We start from the raw sequence: 17667 nt of genomic DNA, 5'->3' as shown, positions 1-17667 counted from the left end.
TTGCTAATGAATGTTGTGTTTAAGGACATGGAAGAATAGCCACTAGACAGAGATCACTAAACTCATTCTGTATGTAACATATTCTAGAAGGGACACAGGTCTTCTGAGGTGAAATCTGAGCGCATTTAAACACCATGCCATATTAATGCTTAACTGTAATCAGCTAGAGACATAGCACATGCTCAGTTTACTGGGACATTCCACTTTAAGTGCATGTTAAACTAATATTGACTTTTCCACTAAACCAAAATCTCTGTTATTTGTGCCCAGAAGACTGAAAAAACAATAGACATGGGAAGCAGAAGAATTAATCTTCCTGACCTTTTGGTTTTTTATACCTTTGGGAGTCAGTCTTTTTTTGTGTGTCTAATAGGGAATGTGAGCTATTCACTTGCAATGATTCTTAGATTATGTAGAAGTACTTTACTGTGTTATTTTTTCTTTCTTTTGCATTCTCCACATTCAATAAACTCCACAGAGTATTATTAATAGTGTCTTTAAAACGTTATCTTTTTACCTGTATCCATTCTCTGATAGAATCTTCCCCTGGGGTCCATCCATTCTCAGGGTAATTTAGCCGGGACCTTTCTGAAGACCAGATAGCGCTGTACTGGGAGGAGACAGTGATTTGATCAGAGTGAATTTCTCCTGACTCCATACCTAGTGGTTCCATGCACTGGAAATCTGAAGAAAAATAAATTACGTTCAGCTTTTTGATTTAGACTTTGAATAATGAGAACATTTTCCTGCTTTGAATATGAATATCTAAAGAATTTATTTTTTTGTGACTTCGAATTCTTTAGCAACTTTAAGTGAGGCAGTACTGGGCTTATGGTGTCATTCTTAATACTGTCATTTGAGTTGCCATGGCAATTCCTGCAATAATAATGCTATACAAATATTTTTAGCCAGGCATTGTAGCCATTTCAATATAGGACAATAGAATTCTCTTTTCTAGGGTAGCACAGGCACTTCTCTGGATTCATAATGTAAAACAATATATGTTCAATTCACAATTATGCACAAAGTCAGGAAAGACAAACCAGATGACTGTATAAAATGATTTTATTTTAAAACTATTTACTCCAGTACAAAAAATAGAAAATGTTTTTAAAATATTATTAAAATTCTAGCCATTCTCTTTTGATCCTGGACAATGGAAACAAACAGATCAACAAAGTTTGTATCCAGGCCAGAAGAGTATTGACATAAGGGAATTACCACCTCTTATATAATAATGTGCTGTATTTTAAATGAGTTGATAATCTCCATCCAATCTCTTTTTGTTGACACAAAAATTACCAAAATAATTTAGAATCAATTGACAACTCAGACACTGTAGGGAGTTCAATGGCTGATAGGGCATGGAGACTAAATTCTTCTCTCACTCTTCAAAAATAAAGGCTCCAACCCCCTTGAAGCAATAAAGGCAGGTGGCTTTAGATGATCATCACACCCAACTGCTCAGGCACCCTCTGACAGAGGTTTACCAACCCCATTGCAAGGGCAGGAGAAAATAACATGTGCCTACACTTCTCTTCAGGCACTTCAAAGTATCTTAATATAACTCATAACTTCATTAGCAGTTTAAGGTAAAATACCAGTGTGTGAAGTGGAGACCCCGACATTTGGGTACACACTCCTTTTTATCACACCTGCTCTGGAGCTGGTATGTCTCTAATGGAGGGGTAGGTGCTGAGCTGAAGGTTTTAAAATCTATGAGTTGGAAAAATGAGCTTTTAATAAGCAAAGTTCTGATTTTTCAGTGAAAATTAAAATATACTGGAAGAAAAAAGTTTAAAATCTTTGATCTGGGATCCAAAAACTTATATTCAGAAATGCTATCAGGGTACCTTTTAGGAGTTGTAATTAGGGTGCCCCATAACTGAATTATTAAACTTGTTGCCAAACTGCATTTCCTGTGGCATACCAACCTTTCCCCCATTTCTGTGCTGCTTCAACATATTAGGGGCCTTGGGTGCAGTACTGAAACTTAACTACTTTAGGGTAAGACTCAAAGTAAATTAACTTCTGCTTGGAATCAGGAGATCCATAAGCCACTACAAAGAACTCAAGACATGGTAGGTGGGAGTCATATTAAAATATCTAAAAGGCAGGTGTCTAGTTTGACCTAGACATGAGGGCTTTCCCTGTAGTCTACTGAGAAGGACAAGTACCTCCTGGGGACATCTCACATGCCTGAGATAGATAAGTAGGCTGAGCTGTCCTCTGGAGGTGACCCTCTCTGTAGTGACAACACAAAAGCAAGGGAGGCTGAAATTAAGTGACAGGAATCACTTCCCTATCTAAGCCTGCACCATAGAAAATGTTTTCTCTTATAATCCAAAAGGGTTTTCACACACACTAACTTCTCCTGTTCTGTCGTCCTGTGTTTAAGAGCTGAAGGCATCCCAGCATAGCAGACGTTATTAATTCTGGCTCCAGTGTGATGATGTCTCTACAGCCCAGGGAGGATGGATGTGGAGGACGTGAACATGGGGACCCAAGTTGGCTATGCTAGTTCATGAAGGGGTCGGAGCACCACCTACATAAAGAGAAGCCAAACTAGCTGGAGGTACAATCTGAGAGAGATGGCGGAGGATGCTTCCCATCCATAGAGGCTGGGGTATGTTCCATTCCCTCTTCCCGGCTATGGGGCATACAAGAAAGCTATTAAAGAGGCAAGGGACAGAGAAGAGATGGGGAGTAACAGGGATAATTTCAGTATACTAATTTTTCTTTTGTTCCTTCTTTGACTAAACAAGTACATCGTATCTGTGTGAATCTGCTCAAAACCCAGTAAGTCACCGAAAGGAGAGAGAGTTTGATTTAAAGTGCATGTTTTATCATCAAGCAAAGCAAGGAAATCTGCAAGGACATGGTGTAACACAGCCTGTTATTTTTCTGCATCTCCCTCACTTTGTTTCATTCTCTGTCCAAAGGGTAAGCATGAAAATGAGGCAACTGGGAAAAAAATATGAGACAGAGAACAAAGCTTAGGTAGCTTATGAAATGGTTTAACAAGAACACATATATTAAATGGGTTCTTTTTATTCAAGAAATCGATCATCAAAGCCTATTCCATGTAATAAAAGAAGGCTTTGGATAGTGCATTCATTGTTCATGTTTCATTGTTTTAGTGCAAGTGATCAATTGCTCTGCATTCCTGCGTTTCCTTGGTCAGCACAGTTTTTCACAATAATTATCCCAACTTCCTGGAAATATTGCAGAATGAAACTGTACGAAAAATTCTGTTTCTTGCACTGCCTTTCAAAGGACAGCTGTTCTTTAAAAAAACCAAACCCAAACCCAACCAAAACAGAACCAACCCTTCCTCACCATCTTCTTTATTTAAGGTTTCTTTAAAGTTTCACGCAACACCTGGTGTGCAAGAAGACATAACAAAGAATAGTTTCCAAGAAGCTCTGCAGGATAGATAAATACTGACCTTCTGATACACTGCTCTGTGACACGCTGTAGTTTGCTGAGAATCCCTCTTTTGCTATTGCACTGTCGGTGTAAAATACCATTGAAAGAATCCCTGTTGAAGAGCGGACACGTCCTGGGTTGTTCTGCCCACAATAACGCCCTATGTGCGGGCCAACTGCAAAGAGATGGGATATAATAGTAAACTACAAATTCTACTACAATAGATGCCACTACAATAGCCTCCCAAGGAAAGTCCCTCAGCAGGAAATAGTGAACCTCTACAACAGTTCAAAATCACAATCTCGTCAATAACTTAGTGGTGAACAATAAATTGCTTATCCTACCCTAGTAATCTTACTTCTAAAATGTTCCAGATAACACTCCATAAACCTCTGAAAATGTAAAGAACCAGGATTTCAAAAAGTGTCCTTAAGGTGTACAGAGGGCAATGATGCACAAAATTACATGTACAAAACACAAAAAGTATTTTCCAAAGTGTGACTGAAACACTATTTATGACAAGGACATCTGAATGGCCTTATTTGCCCACCCAGCCTACAAGAGGCTCTGGAATAGGAGTTCAAACAGCACCATCCAGGTTTTATGTTCAAGACTTCAGGTAATCTGTTAATTTAATAGTGAACTCAGAAATCATTTTTGCACTCGTATTGAGGCTATGACCAATGAATTTTTATCCCCTCCTATTTAGGGTTTCAGCACACCCTCATGGTTCTTTTGCCTATATGCTTAATATGAAGAATACTGTAAAAGAAATCAAGAGGAAAATCTTAATCCTTTCAAAAGACCAAGGATTTATAAAGTATATCTCCATGTCACAGAACACACACGCATACAGGATCTCTCCCAGTGTTAATAATGTATAAACCAGTTCCTGATATTTTTCTGGATTTCCTGTGCAGTGAGATAATCTTTTTCCTTAATTAAGCTACTCAATTCACAACCAACATATGTGGCCTTCTAGCACTTGAGCATTCCCTACAGATAGATCCCTAGGCTGTTGAATAGTGGTACATCTGTGCTTGCAAACAATAAGAAAAAATAATGCTAAAACCCATCCATGGAGTCCATCATGAAAATTATCATAAGACGTCATTCTAATGCTTACACTGCTGGCTTTCCAGGCTTAAACTAACACCTTGTCATTTCTCTAGGAAGTCCATTTCACTTTCAGTTTAAAATATAAAATGTTTATATTTCCTAATTTTTTCACAGTTCAAAGAAAACCCTCAGCTAACATATTTTTGTAGCAATTTATTGGCATTTTCCAAGAAGTAAAACAGTTCCAGGTTGGAATAATTTTATTATGTAAGCTACACGTTTCTGTAAGGCCCTAGAGCTGCCAGAAAGAGGGAGCTCAGGTGTTACAGCTTTTGCTGCCAGCATGTGCTTTTCTATCCATATTCTGGCCATAGTTAGTCTTCAGTTGCCTTGGCAATTCCATGGCATTTAAAATACCTGCCAGTTCAGCCCTTCTCCACCAGGTTCGTTCAATGCAGTACTGACAGAATGAAATACCCTGTAGAGGATATGAGTTGAATTCTTCCTCATCCTAGAAATCATTAAAGCTCTACAGTTTTATTATTTGGAGTGAGAAAGTTGTTTTATGCTGTTACCATCAGTGGCTTTTTAAAAACACAAAATAATGTTGCAGGTTTGTTTGTTTTGTTTTCTTTGCATTTTCTTTATGTAAACAGCTCTGATCCTGATCTTCCCCATGATGGCCTTCCAGCATTATAGCTGCTGATGTTGCTCTGAACTGCAAGAAAATAAGGAAAGTAAGGCCACCACGTCCTGGCACTCTGAGCCTCCCTCCTCCCATTTCCTGTAGGGAAGCCTCTTTGAAATGACAAACAGAAGAGAACTTTGTTTAAAGCAGACAGGCTTTAAGATTCCCCATGACTCACTCGTTTATAATTTTTAAGACACAGTGATTCTGCATTTCAGTCTTCTACAGATTGGCCCTGCTGTCACAGTACTATTCCCTTTGCTAGCTATGTAGATACAAGAGCTAAAAACTTGCAGAATACTACGCAAAGAGGTATTGAAATTTTTTGCTCAACGCGTAAACCTCAGCTGAGGTAATTGATCTGAGCAGAACTGGATCAAATAGAGATTCTTATTCTTCTTACATAAATAGCTAACACAAGGTTCTCCTTTTTTCCTTTCAAGTCTTGAAAACTGTTGAATGACAATAAATTATCAAATGTTGCAGGTGTCACCACATCAAATAAATGCTGTGTGGGGAACACCATCTGAGCAATCATTCAGGGGATGAAACTGCTGGCTGCTTAGGTAGACTATGCCACTGCATTTTTTTAACTACCTTCCTGACACTTCCTTACGAACTGAGATGAGCTTTCATAACAGAGCATATACAAAACATAGCATAGCAGAGCATATTCCAAACTGGAATTTTAGAGTGGCAGGTGCTGAAAAGCCTTTAGGCCCAGAAAGCTCTTTACAGCCTCCCCTTGTAGATCACCACGTCACTTTGTCAGCATCCCCCAGGAAGGCTTACTCCAAATATGAGTCACTTGGACGTGTCCTCTCCCAAGGACATTTCTACATTACCCTCAGAATAGAGGCATTTTGATGAGCCAGCTACTTCATTTGATTGCCCATGCTGTAGCTATTTCTGGGGCCTTGGCTCCTCTTCCCACTGGCATAGTATGATATAGTGGAAAACTGAGTAACTTTCAGGTTAAAAGGTGGAGAGGCAACTAAGAAACCTGTTTTGCAAACTTTTCCCAACATGCAGAGTCTAATTCTAGAACTTGAATAAATCCTTGATTATTCTTAATACATATGTTTGAAGATTTACAAGATCTGAGTGTGGAATGTAAAGAATACAGCTGGTGGTTTAAGACTAAACTGAAACCTCACCCTTACTAATTCTTCCTTTCTTTTCTACTGTTTGCCCTTCTGGACAAGAATATCAGTATCAGGAAATTTTGAGGCTTATTGAAAGACACATTTGCCCATCCAGTTGAAATCTTAGCTTTTTGAATTCGGTTAAAAAAACCCAAACAAAACAGAAGCAAGGAAAAATGGTATATCAGACTTCTAAAAGATTAAAAGAAATGTCAACTAGCCATTTTACTGAATTTTAAAGCTGGTCTTTAAAATACACTGGTGTGCTGTGGACAGTATTTTCACAGCAGTGTGATTTTTATTGACAAAACATTTGCACAATTTAGGATGCTAAAGAGAAAATAACTGAAAAATTAATCCCATCCTCACAGCCCAGTAGTCACCTACCCTGAGCTTGTGTATAGTCATATCATAACAGCTTCTCACAAGGCTCTAGAAAGCAACCGCAACGTAGGAGAAACACACCTAGATTAATAGCAACCTTCATTTGCACTGATGTTAACAACTGAAGTAAAGCGTTCTGCTTTGGCCTGTAATTCAGTGGAAGCTCTTGTGGTATTGACTAAAGCAGCAATGCTTAGCCTGTCGTTGTCAAACCATATGTAAACTTCTTTAAATTACTTTTGAGCCCCTAATAGACAGCCTATAGAGCTTCAAAGAGAGCTGCATGATGAATATGTGCAATTCATCACTTAAGCTAGTCCTGGTTTAGAGTGGGCTATTTTTCTTCAAAGTCATCAATGGACTGTTCTCAGTTGAGGCTGGCTGAGGTATATTTGTGCCTTGGGCAAAGACATTTTTGGTGTCTAGTTTATGAATGCAAAAGCACATATTTCTGTTCTGTGATCTGCTCACTCTCCTACTCCAACTCCACCTGCTATTTCCTTCAAACAATTGTCCCTTTTCTGCACAATATTTGCAACATGCACACATAGTTCTCAAACATTCTCCAACAATGTTTGTCTCACTTATTGCTTTGTTTTAAAGAAGAGACCAAAGGGTGCCCTTGGCATGCAGTTATGCAGAAACAAAATGCCAGGTTTGAAGCATGCCTGGATGCCTACCATTCCTCTCCTGAACCAGCAAAACACTTGCACCAGTGTTTAACTTCAGACCTGTAAGAGTCCTTGGTGAATTCCTTTTGAAGTCAATCTAACTGCTCACATGCTTCAAAGATAAGCGTATGTTTTGCAGAATCAAGACACAAGTACTCAGCACTTGCCAGATTCAATCCACTAAAAGGACAGCCAGGTACACTGAGGACTCCATGATTGTGACAGAACGTTTCAGGATTAACGTCTTTGTGAATGACTGTTATAGTCGCTGGCAAATTGTATAACAGAAAATTGTTTTCCATCAGAAAAATGGCAATTACATAAAAGCAAAATGTAAACGGAGGCATACTGATTTGGACATATCTTTTAAAACATCATTGTGAAACTTTGTTTGAGAGAACATTTCTCCTTTTTTTGCGTCTTTGGGGAAGAAGGAAAAAAATCACAGATGTAGAAAACAGCAAATCCATTTCCTGCTGATCTCCAGTGACTAGCTGATCAAACTCTCCAGTGAAAAAATTTTCCACTTATGGTGGGTTTCATCTGCTCTGACTTTGGGTATCTAAAGTTTATGTCTGAGCTAGTAAACCATAACTCTCAGTACAGTCAAGGAGATAAGCACCTCCAGAGCTTCATTAAGTGCCCTAAAATAGATGGTGGAGACAAATCAGAATCAGGGGTGTTCTCTGCTGAGAATGGGGGGACTGACAGTGCCTGTCTCAAACATGGATGTCTGGTTTCCAGAGTTGGGTGAGAGTCAGGGGGCTGTCCATCTAATTCTGCCCTGGTTGCAGCCACAACTATCTTCCATCAAACTGTTCTCTGTGTCCTGTTAAAAACTGCCATCATCCTGGCAAACCACAGCTGTGTTCCTGTGGAGCAGGGGGCTTAACTGAAGGATATGATTTTTTCCAAATATTTAAAAAATCCTTCTACTTCATGTTTATATCAGTGTAGTGCAATGGGGACTTTAACCTCTAACACAGCTGGGCATGTGAGCAGCAATGCAGTACAAAAAAGCAAAACAGCTTCCTTTTTTTATGGCTATGTCTATATCACTAAATAGAGCAGGCCAGGAACCACCCTCCGGACCTGCAGCCAGTGGCCGGGGACTGTTCCTGGGGCCAGACTAACAGTGTGACACAGCTCACTCCCACAGGGCTTTTCCCTCTGAAGCAGGATGTCTGTGTCCAACGTGCCTGTTGGGAACGACCTCCAGCTTTCGCTCTCCTCCAAACCATGCTTAGGACTTGCTTGGAAAAGTGCAAACTGACGTGGGCTAAAATCATGCAAGGGACTATGCCAGCAATTAAGAAGTACACACAACCATGCCTTGGCCCTGTTTTAGTTAATCATGAAGATGTAGCTTCAGAATATTTTTTCATGGACTAAAGGGAAACAGATAAATGGCTGACAGACTCACCCTGGGTGAGCCTCCCTTCATCAAAGGCAACCATACTATCTAATATTTTTCAGAAATTTACAACGTCCATGTGGATGCAAATTAGATTTATCTTGCCTTCTTTTCTCCTTTTTCTTCCCCCAACTTTTCTGGATACTCTTTTTAATATCTAGAAACTTTTAATTTCTATCTTCAGTTTATAGCCAGGTCATAACGGTGGCTTCCTGTGTCAGCTTTGCTCTTCAGTTGAAATAGCTCCCCTCCCTCCCAGGGATTCATCCTGTGATGAATTTATCAAGAAGCAATCATGTCCTCTTTGCCTTTGTTGTGTTAAGTTAAACAAGAGAGACTCACTGCTGGCTAAGGATTGTCCAATGGTGAAAAGATGCAGCAACCATTTCCCTACAACCACTGCAACCTCTAATAGTTTGTATCTAAGGAAACATTTCCTTCTAGTCTACAAATTCAGCTGAATATTTACAAACATGTAAACATCCTTACTGGATGTCAGGATCATTTTCATTTAGACAGTTTGCAAGGGAATTGGTAGGCTGATAATGTCCATTGTTAATTGCTCTTCAGTATGGCTCAGTCACTTTCTTGAACCAGGAAATTACTGCTTTGAAACCCTCTGACACTGACAAGAATGCATTTCTTTTTGGTAATATTACACATAAATTGATTGATTGGATCAGCTTTTCACATGTCAGTTTAAATGCAAGTTCTACAGGAATTCAGCTTGGAAAGATTTGGCCTATATACAAATAAACCTATTATTAACCGTTCCAGACGTCATTATTGTAGTGTTACAATACTGTTTTCCTAACAGAGGCATTAAATACTATACAGTCTTTCAGCTACTGTTAAATCTCTTTCTTCACTATTTTTTGTAGTGGGTTGAAAAGAGCCATGGTAAACCCATTAAGCATAAAACAAAAAGGAAAACCAAATATGTGTTAAAAAGCACATACCTATTTACTGCAGCATCAATAAAAGCTTTAGTTAAAATTATATTGGGGATTTATCTAGGAAAACAGGCAAGTTTAAATGTGTTATTAAAATATGTTTCTTAAGTTATATGTTTTTGTTTAAATTAAATATTAATGTAGATTAGCAGTTTGTAGAAACTGCCACTGCTGTTCATAAAAGCAAAGAAAATATCCATTAATATGGGTTACCACACCAATGGAAAACTAAAATAGCTGCAATTAGTGCCCAACACAACCAATATAAATCCTAGGTTGTTGAATATTACTACAAGTTACCAAACTAAGAAGAAAAAAGACAGCTTCAAGATGCTTCTGTCTATCAGTTTATGCCATACACAGAAACAGTGAAAAGGGCATCACAATCAGTTTTATATAGCTGTTTGCACAATTCATACAGGCATTTGGGCACCCTAAATGTTAGGCTTTCAGCTTGAACAGTCACTTTTACGCTGGAGCCACAGCCTATCAAGCTGGGGTCCTTGGAGAACTGGTACATGGCTGCTCTGCCTAGAGGGGACTTGGATCTCGTGGACCCATTGCTGTATATGAAAACAATAGAGAAATCATGCAACTGTTTTCTTCATCAGTCTCAGTGTAAAACAGGGATATGAAATTGGGTGGAGGGGGAAACGAGGGCTTGCTGGCTCTGTAAGCTTAGCTAATATCTAGCTATGCACTTAGAGAATTTGCAGAAGGTCAAGTGTGGTCAACAACTATGTGGAAAATTACTGAGATGGCAGAGAAGTAAGTTCCAGAAGGGTACCCAACACACCCACCCTGACACATGTGCCCAGCTAATCAGAGATTATAAATTAACAAATTAAGATAAAACCTTTGGATTTGCTTATACTGCCGGAAGAGAGCGCACTATAATGGAGGAACCCTGCAGTGCCCAGTCACTGTCACTGAAGGTGCCTGACCTGGGTAATCATTTAGTCACTATGATTTCAATTGTATGGACACCACATTTTCTCTGGCAAAGAGATTTTCTGCTTTCACAGCTGATCTGTAACCTGTTTCCTCCTCACGCTAGAGGGTTAGTACCTGAAGTCCTGTTTGAGCAAATTGGTGGAAATTTCTGGACAGTACCCATGTGTTAGCTGTGAAAGTTTGGGAACGCATTGTAACGCTTCATATTTAATTTATTTTAGCATAGAATGCCCATCACATACTCCCTTTAAAAACAGAGGTTTCCCCCAAGCCAGCTGTTCAAAATTAAACATATTTCATTAAAATAAAAGCGTTCAGACTGTGATATGCTTTACTGAACGAATTTACAGAGCATTTTCCTCATTTCTCTTTAATTCAACTCCTTTCACATAAATCAAGCAAGGACCTCTCTACTATGACATTTAAAAAAATGAGAATATGCCTTTTGTAGCCTACTTTGGAGTAATGGTTATGTATATCACAGTCCATTTTTCTCTTACCATCAGGGAATCCATCCCAGATTTCCAATCGGTCATAGCGACAGAATGCTCCCCCTGGAGTATTTGAATCAGGTTCTAGCTCAAAGCTTTCAAATTCCAGTATAATCTCTGACATCTTTGGTGCAAAGATAATATAAGTGCATTCAAGGCTATTGGGATATTTTTCAGGGAATCCAGGGGACTTTATCACTCCACTTGATGAAGTGAAGTTTCTGGAACATTCAGGTCCTGTAAGAGAAAGAGAAAAATCACCTGGGTTAACACTATGCTACTAAGCAAAGTAGTTAGCTGGAAAACAAATTAGGTTGTATTGTCTCTCCAGCAGCAAAGGTGGCTTTTCAATGAAACACCTCATTTTAATCATTGTATTAATCATTCAGCCAGCTTGTTCTTATTATTGATAGTCAGGTTTTAAAGCTCAATTCGCATATACTGTCTGATCTCAAATTTTCAATTTGTATGGAACAATATGAAAACTTGTACCAGCTCTAGAAAAAATTATGACAAATACAAAGTCATGTGGGAACAATGGAAGTGTAAGCTGCAGAAATCTCGACAGGGCCCTAGAGAAATAATTATAGCCCCTTCAAGCTCAAATCTTTAAATCTTACGACTGACAGGCTTTTATTGGTGAAATAGAATTTTTTACGAAAGCGGGTGAGTGTATTCAGTAGAGGGAGTAGTGGTTTCAGGTTCCTGGAGCACTGACTCAGTAACTCTGCCAGATGTGACCTATGCCTCCTTGACAAACTAAATGTGAAAGGTAATTCGTACATGTACCAAGGGTGAGTGACTCATTCTGAGTGGTGTTGACACAGGTGCACCAGTAAAATGTTGCTGTTAGTGCAGGCATGATAAACTGTGTGATTACAGGCAGTGTTGCTAGAAGTCACCTAATGTCAATGTTGACACACCAGCTCTCACCGATGTCCCCACCATGGCATAATGGGATGCTCCAAACACTGCTCTTGGTGGAGCCGGGAAGTGGCAGTAAAAATGCAAGGGTATAAAAGGCCAGATCACAGGATTTGCCTTTGTGAATATAGGGAACTAAAACTGGAGTCCCTCTCTTGTTGACAGATCACATTTCTCCATTATTTAGGTCCCTCAGGAATCTTTTCCATGGATCCCATATCTGCAGGTGTGCTCAGAGCGAGCTGCAGGCACTGCCCACATATCCTCCCACAGGGTCAGCATAGGTACCCCCATCTTTCTGACTTTTGACACTCCCAATTTAATGGAAAGTGATTTACAGGATTTGGGGCATTGGTGGATAGCAGCTGACCTGGGGAGTTTGGGTAGGATGACTCATGAAGGTCTTCAGACATGGAGTATAGGCAGGACACAAGCAACAAAGTTTGGTTGCAACAGATTATGCTGGAGGATGAGCATGTGCGAGGTTTCAATTTGGATGAGGATGCCCAGCATCCTTAGAGACTGTAGTGAGGAGCCTTAGAGGATTTCCAATGCTTAACACAGATCATTGAAGGAAAACAGTCTGGCTTGTTGCATATATACATACTCTTATCTCATCATAGAAAATGTTTCCTTTGTGAATGTGCCAAACATATTACCCCCCACAGATTTGGCCACCTCCCAGCTAAATTCAGCATGCAAAAGAGAGGTCTGAATGAATTTAGTCAGTTCAGGTATTTTTGTCCTTCAACAGACACTGATAGGAAATGCTTGAGCTATCACATCAATATTCAGAGCACTTCACGGCATATTTTGGAAGATGTGGATATTAATGCTTATGTAGCCTGACCCATTCCAATTTGGGAAATTACATTTTGCCTATAATTAAATCTCTCCCTTACACATTAGTTGGATATTTCTCTTCTCTCCCTGTCATTCCCTTGTCTCCTTGTCATGTATGGGAGGGTTATATTCTGGTTGTTGCTCCTCACTCCCACCAGTAGCTGCTGTTCCAGGATAAAATAGCTTTGCTATGCCATTCATAGCATGAAGTGCTCTGTGCTCCTCTTGGAATCCACTAAAGGATGCAACATAAAATGTAAGCCAGAATCATTATTACTTTATTAAATACAGCCAGATCCTGGCTCTGTGAGTGCACAATTGTCAGGCTCCTTACGCTCATGGTATCTTTACCAGCTTGCTTTATTTTAAACATGTTCAAGTCAATCTGGTGCAAGACACAAAAACTGTTTTCAGAAGAGCTGCCTCATTAAAATGCCATCCACAGATTTTGACCCTTTATTGACACTGCGAAGGACCTCCAGGAATTAAATTGACACTGAGGCTATGCGGAACTCCATGGCGTGATATTCATAGAAAACTGGCAGAAAAGGTTCTAGCAGAGACCAGACAGAATAGATACTTCTGTGGTGGAGAAAATACATGTGTGTGTGTGTATGAAATAAAGGAAGACAGATGAGCTGAAGGGCAGAGAGAGGAGGCAAAAGAGAGAGCAAAGAAAGTGATGCCACTAGTGATAATTTCGCTTCCTTTCTGTAGGTGTCACTGTAGGAGCCAGACGATCATTTGCCTTCCTGGTTGACGCTGTCTTTTCTTTCAGTTTACACCATAAATTTAGTCGACTGAAGTTAAGAATGTTGAATGTGAACCACATAGATCCTCTTCTAGTGAATAGGTTACTCATCCACCCTAAGATAGGCTGCCTGATGGAGTCAAAATGATGAACATTTCAGATGAGCTAAATGTTGAGTTTCATGCTTTAGTCTGGGATTAGGGTTTCATGGGTTTCAGGTTTTAGTCTGGAAATCAACTTCCTCAGTGTCTTTCTGGTTAAGGAGCTGGATGAGAAGTAGCAGCTCCTACTCTCAAAGCCCATACTACATTTATCACCGTTATAACCTGTGCTAGTCTCTCCTTACAATTTCCATAGTACATGGCATTTTAAGCATCAGGTTTAGAATTCAGCTTAGGACACAGGTAGCATAATGCAGTTTTTCGTTTCAAAAACTAAGGATGCTCTCACAGGAATAATGGGCAAAAATATACTGTGTGCTGGAACACAGCTCAGTCTTCAGCTCAGCACCACATGACCTTGGGCTTGGGATCATTTTAATACGTCTCATACCTGCAAAATGATGAGCTAAGTTGTGAATATGTTAAAATGACACATATTGGTCTGGTGTGAGCAATGAGCTTCTCCTGTGCAACAGGGTAAATTGGTCAGCTTTATTTGGTACAGAAATTAAAATGTAAATTTGGAATAGCATATATGCATTAACTCAAAAGTTAAAAAGGGCTGTGTTCCCACAGAAACTATAACTTGTATCCTTTGTGTATGCACAGCATTTCTAACGCTGTACCTGGTGATAACTTTCCTGCCTTAATATACAGTTTATATGGAATGAACTAGAGTTAAAGTTGCTCTGGGAGCCATAATTTTGAGTTGCCTGACTTCTGTGTGTGTAAGATCACATTCATAATGCCATCTTAACATGGTTAATGTGTATCACTGAGAAATGTAAATGACCACACAAGGAAATAAACACAACATTCCTGTCAGAGCTCTGAGTTGCCACTACACTATTAGGAAATACATAAAAGCTTTTTTCTTGAAAATGCTCAGTTGCTTAAATAGCTTGTTTCACAGATCATTCTTTCACTTGTTCTTGCATTTCAGCCTTGTTCTTTACGAAAGATGGTACTGTATATGTAAGCACTGAGAAACTTCAGGACACAGTTTCAAGAGTTTAGTCTCCTAAAGACACCAAAATAAATAGAGATATTTTTTCAGGAAAGCTTGGTGTCGTTTGGATGCTGAGTTCTTTCAAAAAATGTGACCCTGAAGGTCACCAGAAGAATTTCTGGGAACCAAGAGTGGATTTACAGACAGGGAAGATGGTGAACGAGAGGTCTGCGGCCCCAATTAGCACTGTGCAGAGCAGCAATAGCATGCAACAGAAATGAGACTTCACTACTGTGCTTCTCTTCATTAACAGTACAGCTGCCACGAAGCCTGTATGCTGAACGTAGCTGAAAATCTGGCTCTGGTTTAGGTGTATAAAAGGGACTTGAACTGGTTCTGAAAATGGGGCACTGTCTGGGAGTGGTGTCTATTGCAAATTTGGAGTTTTGAGTTGCTTTTGTGAATATGACCCTAAGCATTGATGTTGAAGTTAATATTTTTTCCTATGAAGTTAAGCTATTGTCTTTCTGTATATCAAGAGTTTTGGTCCTATATTGTCCAGGCATGGAATATACGAATTATTGATCTGCATCCAGCTATAGGGAAGGTGTATGCCCCCCCCCCCCAAAAGATCTTACTCCCCTTCTAGCTGTTGACTCCAAAAGAGAGTTATCAAAGAGGTTAATCTGTCTGGTTAATCCTGGACTGTTTGTTTCTCCAGGCTTTCTCTGCACCCCATACAGCTATCTGTGCTCACCGGCACTGAACTCCCAGCACAAGCTTCCAGCAGGACATGCCTGTGAGCAGCGTGAGCTTCTCCTCTCCTTTACCTCCCAAACACGATTTGTGAAAACAGCAGCAGCATCATCTGCTGCCCATGTGTACTCTGGTCCTTTCCAAGCCCACAGCCGTCACTTGGGAATGCAGAGCAAAACACTAATTAAAATAAGTCAGGGACTCAGAAGGTTACAGTGCTGTTAAGGCAGTACATTGGAAATCATACAGCAATTATTATCACACACCCCACACCCCCCACCGCCCCCACCCCCCCCCCCCCCAAAAAAAAAGGAGGAAAGCTAATGGTTTTAAGAAGGTTGAAAAAAACAGCTGATGAAGACTATCACATTACACCCAGAGGAGTCAATCATCAGATACAGCTGACCCATTGGATTCATAATGATTTACACCCATTGAATACATGCCCCACCTTGGAATGACAAGGGTAATACAATTTTCTCTTTCAAGAATTTTCATGTATTCCCCACATCCCAAAGGATTATGGTGAACTTTTTGATGAAAGAAAAAAAAAAAAACCAGGTTATGAGCTATATAACAATGAATTGTTTCTCACCTCTTTTGAAAACTTCGTAACGGATAGAAAATCCTGCTCCATGTGTCTCATAGTCGGAAACAAATTTAATAAAAAGATATGGTCCCGAAGACACTAAAGGAGGGGGAGCAATTTTTCCACAGTACTTTCCCCATAAGCGTCCTTCAGGATTATCTCCATCAATCACTTCAACATAATCATACCTGGTAGATAAATGGAAGGAAGAAACTTTTAACTTCCAGGAAAGAAGGAGACCTAATTAATTTAGAAACCATAACACAACATAGATAATCAAGAAAAATGCTAGCTTGCTTGGAAAATGCATTATGCTGAAAGATGTAAGCAAAATGAAATAATTAAAATGGACTACATTATGTCTGTAGACATCATCTGGCAACATGGAACTATTAGGAAGAATGGTGTCCATTATGCTTGCAGACAATGTCAGCTAAAGTAACCAATTAACAAAAAAAAAAAGGAAATCTCATGAGCACAATTCTGTATTATTAAATTGTGTTCCTTTGTCTGTGTAGTGTTGTTATCAATACATAATGCATAGCATTCTTTTCAAACTGTGAAGTTCTGTTATGAATTCAAAAATGTCTTTTTGGCTGGAGCTCTTTATGAACAATACTTTGATTTCCATATGCTGTCCTCCAAACATATGTCCACAGAATAATAAATAAATCCCTAAACCTTAGATTTTGTTCGAAACTCCACCATGTTTCAGATCAGTGGTAGAAAAATCTGTTATTTTCCTTGTTAGCTGGACAAATAGTTTGGAGCAAATCACAAAATCCACACATCAGTCATGGCACTTGGGTTTTCTCAGACAAAACTTGCTTCATTACAAATCATCTTTGCTCAGGTATTTGAATCAAGAAGAGCACGTTATAATATTCATACTTGTACAGCATGTGATTACTGAACAGGCTGGGCTAAATCCTCCCCTGGTTACTTGCTTGATTCCTAAGGACTTGATAAGAAAAGGTACATAATATGCAGCAATGACGGGTGGTAAAAGTTTGCCTGGGAGCAACAGTCATGTTAGGGTTCCTCAGCCCTGTCACCAGAGGTGCCAACATGCAGGCCTGGTCTGACAGATTTGGTTTCAGAGGGCTGCAGAGAGGGCCCAGCAGCTTGGTGCACTGAGCCAGCCGAGCGAATACAAATGAGGATAAAAAGTCACGGAGAGGCAGAAGCTGCAGGTGCGGAGACAGGTCTGGTTTTAAGTTTTATTAGCGGATGATTTCACTCGACCCTGGATGGGAGGGAGGAGCAGACACAATTTGTAGAATCAGTTTAACCTTTCCCTAAAAGGTGGTGGCATTTGGAGCCTGGGTTTTGCTCTGGGCCTCTTTCGGACTGCAGCGAAAGGCTCTTCTCTGCCCCTGAGTCTTTGTGTCTCAGCTGTGCTGCCGTTTTGTTTAACAAGTTGCTGTTAGCCAGACAATCTCATTTACTTTTCATTATCCTACTACAACTGACATTAAAATGTTGCCATTAATTTGTTTAGACCTT

General features: G+C 39.7%; 1 protein-coding gene across 2 annotated transcripts in view; it reads right to left on the bottom strand.

Moving 5' to 3' along the window:
• NRP1 (neuropilin 1) overlaps positions 1–17667 on the bottom strand; it is a 115935-nt gene that overhangs the window by 51001 nt on the left and 47267 nt on the right. For both annotated transcript variants that reach the window (XM_075082490.1, XM_075082491.1), the window contains exons 4-7: positions 16168–16349; positions 11198–11425; positions 3449–3604; positions 518–684 (exon numbers count right to left, since the gene is read on the bottom strand). In XM_075082490.1, coding sequence (XP_074938591.1) covers positions 518–684; positions 3449–3604; positions 11198–11425; positions 16168–16349 — 733 coding nt within the window. The remainder of the gene's footprint in view (positions 1–517; positions 685–3448; positions 3605–11197; positions 11426–16167; positions 16350–17667) is intronic.

This window comes from Phalacrocorax aristotelis, chromosome 2, assembly GCF_949628215.1.
Source record: "Phalacrocorax aristotelis chromosome 2, bGulAri2.1, whole genome shotgun sequence".
In the NCBI taxonomy this organism is placed as follows: domain Eukaryota; kingdom Metazoa; phylum Chordata; class Aves; order Suliformes; family Phalacrocoracidae; genus Phalacrocorax; species Phalacrocorax aristotelis.
Note: the sequence above shows the minus strand (reverse complement) of the source record. Positions and strands in the feature narration are given on the sequence as shown.